Source organism: Zerene cesonia, chromosome 16, assembly GCF_012273895.1.
Source record: "Zerene cesonia ecotype Mississippi chromosome 16, Zerene_cesonia_1.1, whole genome shotgun sequence".
Lineage (NCBI taxonomy): Eukaryota > Metazoa > Arthropoda > Insecta > Lepidoptera > Pieridae > Zerene > Zerene cesonia.
In genome coordinates, this window is record NC_052117.1 from 214,866 (window position 1) to 222,354 (window position 7,489).

At 30.6% G+C, this 7,489-nt stretch overlaps 2 protein-coding genes across 2 annotated transcripts in view; both read right to left on the reverse strand.

Annotated features, from left to right (window-relative positions):
* The window catches only part of LOC119832856 (40S ribosomal protein S12, mitochondrial), a 9,730-nt gene extending 9,155 nt beyond the window's left edge, over positions 1-575 (reverse strand). Inside the window, exons 1-2 of the mRNA XM_038356651.1 lie at positions 467-575; positions 282-351 (exon numbers count right to left, since the gene is read on the reverse strand). Coding sequence (XP_038212579.1) covers positions 282-351 — 70 coding nt within the window. The 5' untranslated portion in view covers positions 467-575. The remainder of the gene's footprint in view (positions 1-281; positions 352-466) is intronic.
* A 1,997-nt stretch (positions 576-2,572) lies between these two features.
* Positions 2,573-5,968, reverse strand: LOC119832840 (C-type lectin domain family 10 member A-like). The gene is made up of 6 exons (XM_038356629.1): positions 5,923-5,968; positions 5,639-5,697; positions 5,005-5,126; positions 3,518-3,650; positions 2,852-2,912; positions 2,573-2,708 (listed from the first exon to the last, which is right to left on the reverse strand). Exons 1-6 carry the CDS (start codon positions 5,925-5,927, stop codon positions 2,591-2,593), a joined length of 498 nt encoding a protein of 165 aa, XP_038212557.1. The 5' UTR covers positions 5,928-5,968; the 3' UTR covers positions 2,573-2,590.
* Between the last annotated feature and the right edge of the window lie 1,521 nt (positions 5,969-7,489).

A 7,489-nucleotide genomic window follows, 5' to 3' on the forward strand; every position in this document is an offset into this window, starting at 1 on the left:
AGATATTGTTTATTGGTTTTGTTAACTACACATAGTATTGTACATTAAAGTGTAAATAAATAAATAAATAAATAAATATTCTTATAAGAACAAGTACCTAAGTAAAATGGAAATGTTTCTCTAAAATCGATAGTTTTCTATAATACAGCCAATAAAAAAATTACAAACTGAAGTATAATTTCAATAGAACAAATAAAGGAATAATGTCCATCGTCAATCTCAAAGAAATATAATATCTCAATTTTCGTGATCTAAGTTTATAATAACAAGTATAATTTTACCTTGATAGGTGGCGCATTGTGTTCTTATTCCAAGGGAAAGGAGGGAGATTCCTTTCCTTAGAAAGTTCATCTGGAACAAATAATTAATGTTAGGTTAGATAATTATTTGACGCTATATTGAAACTATTTCCAACGTAATAAGAATTATGAAATTATTCGTCAATTAATAATGTTTTTCAGTTTACCTTAAGCTCAGTTCTTTATAAAATAAATAGAAATGTTATAACAATTTATATTTTTTCACCATCAAAACATAACCTGCAATTTCTAGAATTTTGACTTTGACAGCAATGATAAATGACAGATGCTAATTCCTTGTTCTGATATTATGCTGAAGTCGGTAATGTTAAAAAATAATTAGGTTTTCATCACCTTCATTTATTTTATTGAAGTAAAAAGTACTTTTAAATATTAATTCTAATATGTATTACCATACGAGATGTTATAAACAATGCATCATAGGTATAATACTAGATGGCGCTATTTTAAATAGTATGTTTATTATTTTAGCGCCATCTATTGCTAATTTGCGAACTTTTTAAATTATTATTTTTTTGTAGTTATTGTTCTCATATACATACGATGCCTATCTAATGGTATTCAAGATATTTAATGTTTAGTTTTATAGCATTGAAATACCTTTTATAAATGAGAAAGTTTTTGAAAGATTAGAAGAAATTTGATCACGGGGCGGGATTTCAAAAAATTTCTCGGTATTCAAAATAATTCGTACTGAGTAGGGATTTGAAGTTTATTATTTTTTATGATCATGGTATATTAGATAGACGAACTATAATTAATTAACAATGCAGGTAGTGGTCTATCTCAATATGTGACAGACACATCACCCTCAATATCTAAATATCTAGACACTTGAAGAGAATGCTGATTTGGTAGTTTGCCACCAATTAACAAACTTATTTCTATTGACAGAATATTATACATACGTAGCAAATTTACGGTCGTGTGAAATAAGAATATTATTTCGACCATACACTTAAAGGATATATTATATGAAAATGAACGTAATTAATTTAGTGGCAACACTTGTAACAAGTCAATCAAAATCTACGAAAAACCGAATATCTCTGATAAAAGTACTAAGTATTCCGTGCATTACGAGTGAATTAAAAGTTGAAAGTAAATCTGTAGAAGTTTTATTGGCTCGTTCCTTTCGGCTCTGACGTTTATATGGGAGTTTTAGCATAATTCTCATCTCAGCTCTCGAATTAAATCTTTTACGGTATTGTATCAGCTTAGGAGTTTATTTTCATTGTGTATTACGTTTAGTACGCAATGAATACATTTACAGGTTATTGTATGTTGTACTTACGTTGTTTGTAGAATTAATGGCATTCTTTTGTTAATAATTAAGGGCGTTGTATTTGATAGAGTTAAAACAGAGTTACGTTTTGGCTGAATAATTTACAAGATATTTGCATATGAACTTAAAATCTTTAGAGGTTAATGTAGATAGGTATTAGATAGTCTGAAGGATTAATGGAAAGTGGCATACTTTGTTGTTTATAATAATACTAGCTTTCGCCCGCTGCTTCGCACGCGTTAATTCGGAGTAATTTAATAGATCTTATAATACATATAAACCTCCCTCTTGAATCATTCTATCTATTAAAAAAAACCCCATCAACATTCGTTGCGTAGTTAAGCGACTTTTTTAACTTGCGTAGTTACTATATAGTGATGAAGAGTAGGTAAGTTTATGATTTTGTAGGGGATAATCTCTGGAACTAGTTAATCGAGCTACTTAGAGCTCACGTTTGATATTTATAAGAGCCTTGTAGACATTATATTTACATAATCGTCTCGTCTCTATGTATTTTAGATTTTTGGTAGGCAGTTTTTTTATTATCTTAAAATTTCATCATTGTCACTTTCCAGATAATTTTAAGGTTGTATAAAACCTTTTATACAATCGCACTGATGTTAGATCTAGTTATTAATATTATTTTAATAAACAATTACAGCAAGAGCCAATTATAAACTAAGCAGCGGAAAATACGAATATAGTTTTCGATTGAGACTCTGTTCTCTGTTCATGATTTTATTGAAGTTAAACTATCACTTCAATAATAATTATAAAACACTATCTAAAATAAATCTCAAAATACAAGCTTTCGAAATTACTGTTTTAATAAAGGGTTGTAATTACAGCAAGATAGTGAAATCAAATTTGGCTTAGAATTCTAATCAATGTGTCAATTCATAAATCATTTGAATATAGGTTTAGTGCTTTTGAATGTGTACTAATTTGAAGGGAGGAGAGGAGAGGAGGTTAATGAAACAAATTGTTAAGTTTGTTTGAGATCTATTTGACAGATATAGGGTTGGCGACGGTGACACCAGTAGTCCCTGAGTCCGGGGTTGGCGGGGTCCATGGCTGCGCAGTGGGGCTCTTGGGGGTCGTCGCTAAAATAATATTTTATTTTATGTACATTCATTAGACATAAAAATGTGTTGATTAAAATCATTTATAAACAATTACATTCATTTAGTATTTTTTTTTTAATAAATAGCTAATTGCAAAAAAAATGAATTCTGTCCACAATTACCTATAACCCTGGCCATTTTCACCAGCCCATTTGTGAAATCCTGTAGTCATTATATCTTCGCCTGTTGAATTAAACAAAAATATTAATTCAATTACACAATAATAAATTCTAATGCTCGACAAAATTTGTTTTCTATGAAGACACTCGAAAGAATTTTTTTTGCTTATCTGATTTATTAACAAAACTTTTTAGAATACTCTTTGATTGTCTCTTAAAAAGTTAAAACAACAAAAATATGAAAATTCCTCTCATATTTATGGTAGCTCTGTTAATGCAAGGTTAATAACTTAAGGCAATTAAATCGTTAATAAATATAGAGCAAGCGAGGCGCGTAAAATAAACGAAATTACGATAAATCGCACATTATCCATGATTAACTCATTTTCAATTATCGAGGGAGTTCGCAAATAATCTGGGTAAAATATGGCGACTTGCATTTTGGCGGCAAATGTGACAGTCGCACATTTATTATCTGTGTGGTGTTGATTTATTATTAGCTATTATTGTAATGTAGGTACATATTAACGTAGAAAATTAATAACCATACTGTTTTGTTGGTCTGAAGACTTATCGTAGAAAGAAACTTTTGACCGTCATTTTTATAACGAAGTAAGGTTATATTCGTTTTTGTTTTGATCCAATTAATAATATAATGCAAATATATACCGTATAAATTCTTCCAGATTTTGTAATCCTCGATGTTAGTGATGCCTAGCCACACCACGAGTTTATTGTCAGTGTCAATAATACTTGGATAGTGCATTGCACGCACCAACTTTTGTAGGAAGTTAAATTCCTCCTGTAAATGATATGTATTGACATTAAAATGTATCGTACACACAGGGACACTGGTCTCTAAATACGATAGCTTTAAAATAAATTAACTTAAAAAAGATAATACTGAAGTGTGTTTATGGATAAAATCAAGTAAATTCTTATAATACGCAAGGAACGGAGAACGGCCCAATGCCAAGACAATACTAATCAGGAATCAGGATAGGATAAACTCGTAAATTTATTGTATTGTCACCGATCCTTGATGAGTGTGTGAAATTTTTAATCAGTTTGTTTAAGTGACATACGTGAAGCCAATAAAAGCGTATTATAAAGACTTCATTACAATAATAGAAATCATTACAAGAAATCATTACAATAATTTTTATATTATACATTTATTCGCCCTTGGCCTTTAAGGGACAGGGCCACTACCAATTAAAGTTAGAATATGTTGTGAAGTTCCGTGTCCCCTAGTGGGGTATGGGGCAGATGATATACGTATGTTTCACTGATCGACTTTCTTAAAACTTTAAATATATTAACCCACTATCACGACACTTCGGTCGGTTGCTTTAAATACTCCGTCCTAATTTAGTCTTTTATCATACTATGTTATAAGTTATATAATGTTTAATAAATTTAATTACATATACAGGAATACATATATATTATACTAGCTGCGCCCCGCGGTTTCACCCGCGTTAGTCCGTATCCCGTAGGAATATCGGGATAAAAAGTTGCCTATTTGTTAATCCAGTCCAGTAGCTTTTGCGTGAAAGAATAACAAACATACGCATACATCGATCCTCACAAATTTATAATATAAGTAGGACAAGTCTACTATCGACGTAATCAGCAATAAACATACCACATTACTATTGAGTGAAACAATTTCAACTAGTTACAAACTAATCAAACTTTTATTATCGATACAAGCGCCCTGATGAACCACGATTATTAACATATTTGTTGTGTGATTGTATTTTATACATGAATAATATCAAATCGTTTGTAAAAGCTATACAACTGACTGTAAACCGCGGCGTCACTTGCGTGGCACCCGAGTGAAAAGTAGTTGTAATCTATACCTATATTAGATATTTTTTCATACAGATACGATAAGTTGTTTTCGCGTGAAAGAGTAACAAATATTCATCCATACTTACAAACTTATAACGTTTATAAAATTTGTAGGATAACGCAATATCTGTATATGCACATTAAAAGAATTAAAAAACATATCTGGACATTTATTATATTTATACGAAAGTTATTGTACACAAAATAAATAAAAAAGTGTTACACGCACTGCAATATACAGGCATTAATAGGTTTTTTTTTTATTTTTGAATTCAACGATTGGGCGGTATGATTACCTCAGATCTAGGAACAGCTAAGTGGCCCCCTTCATCCGTGCAGTGCTCGTTGGCAGCTGGCCAGGATTTGGAGTTATACACCAGGCGGTATGCAGCACCAAGAGGTTTTTTGATGACGTAGCCTGGACAGGTGATTGGCGACATTATATCTGACTTCATATTTAAAAATATAAACAAGAGCAAGCTTTCTTTTTTCGAAATATAACATCAAACAAGATTTTGCATATTTTATTATATTCTAAGTAAGTGTAAGAGTAAGAAGTAAGGGAGTAAATCTCAGTGAAGTGAAAAGAACCGTTACCAGGTTTATATTAAGTGGTGCAATTTTCAATATTTTAGATAATGTTAAAAGTTATAAATATAATCATTTTAGAAATTAAAGATTTTTGGTTACGGCGAGACTACCACTGATCGCGCTCGATGTAAAGTGTTCGAAACGTCGTGTGAAAATCGCGTTTAAAATCCGTTAAAAAGTCTCTAATTTCTAAATGTTTATACTCACGTAAAATGAAACACGAGAATACTATAATCATTTAAATAAAATATGAGTATTGATTGAGCGGAGGGAATCGAAACCTTTCCTCTTAAGTACGTGTCTAAAAGAATAAAAATAAATACAATAAATGTAATTTACCTTTAGGCAGGGCGCATTGTACGTAGCTAATAAGTAGGTAAAGTGCAGCTAATTGTGCCCTGAAATGCATTATGTTTTATAAATAGCAAATTATTTCACAAGTAATCCCGCGTCATTCGTCGTCGAAGCTTATGGTCACCTAAACGATGAAATTTTGTTTAGATCACTTAGTCCATATTCATATTATATTGAAACGAGTATTCATAAAAAATAATTATCCAAGAGAAATGAGTTTGATTTTATATTCGATTCGTTTCAAAACGCTAACATTAAAAATATCTTACCTCATGTTAAGGTTGAGTCTGGCTACAGCTTAATATCTGCACACTGAAACAATACATATAATAATAACTCAGCGAGACGCTGTGACGTAAAGGTAAGGCATGTTAACAAACATGCTTTCACTCATTTAAAATAATAGTAAGGTGTATAAGAAACAAGTTGTCGATAGCCCTAGACGCCTTTAATGCAGCCCTGTTGCAAAATCCGTTCTTAGTGCACCTCTACTATCTTTCTACTAAATTTCAACTTTAAACGTTTAGCAGTTTTTGTGATATCGTGTTGAGTGAGTCTTTCGCTTTTATATATTATTATAAATTATTATATTATAGATAACTAACCTTACACTGATTACCTAAGCAGTAAATCTGCGTATATTAAAAGATATTTAAGAAGTAATAAAACAAACATTACGTTTGTAGGTCTATAATTTCAATTACCTATTTACATTATTTTTACTTAAAATGACATGCGATTTTAAAAGAAATTAAAACCAAAATGTTCTAGTGTTCGGAATTTATAATTAATAGCATGTGTTATAATATTATATCATTTTAATTTATAATAGCTTATAGTAAAACAACAGATGTGAGATGAAGTTCAAAGTGTTTGACCTTGGTCCGATTCTGTTCTTAACGATGTAAATACATTTATCTCCTTGTAATTATCACGCATTGTCTGATTAATGCCAATTTATTTACAAATACAATTAGAAATTGATACCGTAATCGAATATAATGTATAATTAAACTGTCTCAAGTATCTCAGTAGGTATATATACATATCCTCCTAACATTTGTGTTTCAAATCGCAATAACACAAATTAAATTACTCAAATACCTATATCTAAATAAAACGTTTTGCAATGTGATCTAACTGTAATGTTTTCCTCTTCTAAATAAAACGTTTGGAAAATTCTAATTATGTTTTTTTGTAAAGATCTCATCTTGTAATAAGCATTGATCCAGAGACCCGAGATTCAGGTTTCAGGAGTCTATAGGCTGGACATAACATATAGAAGTTTCTCCAATTCAAAACGGTTTTTCATGTAAAAAAAGTTGAAATTATATGAAAATCCTATTGTTTTAAATCACGACCAAACGTGTGCGGATCCTTCGTCCCATCGGACTGTGATTGATGGAAGGGCAGTGAACTTGTGTTTGCGTCCCTATAACATAACTCTAGCTCCGTTGGATAGTCTCAGTAGAGATTACCTATCAGTGCTATAATGAATGAAGTGAAATCATTTTGTTATTGTAAAATAACTTTCAATATATAATGCTTATGCATTTGGTCGTCGTTTGTTGCAATCCTGATTATGTTTGCTACGGGATGGGATTTGAAATGAGAAATTTTCTTATTATGATAAGTACGAAAATCCCACAAACTGAAAATTTGTAGTTGGAATGTCAGTTTCCCAAATTATCAATTTGGATTGGAATTTTAATGATTTAATTTTTAAGCTCTAAATTTCTTTGTTATGATTTAATTGTAAACTTGTAGTAGACCTTATTTATATGTCAAAAAATCAGTAGTCTTGTGTCCTTGTTGGAACAATAAAACGTTAACATA

Excerpts from the sequence above, each read along its gene's own strand:
- LOC119832840 (XM_038356629.1), bottom strand. Across the intron at positions 3,651-5,004 it reads TAGCTGTTCCTAGATCTGAG|GAGGAATTTAACTTCCTACA; the intron begins GTAATCATACCG and ends TATCATTTACAG. Across the intron at positions 2,913-3,517 it reads AATCTGGAAGAATTTATACG|GCGAAGATATAATGACTACA; the intron begins GTATATATTTGC and ends TTAATTCAACAG.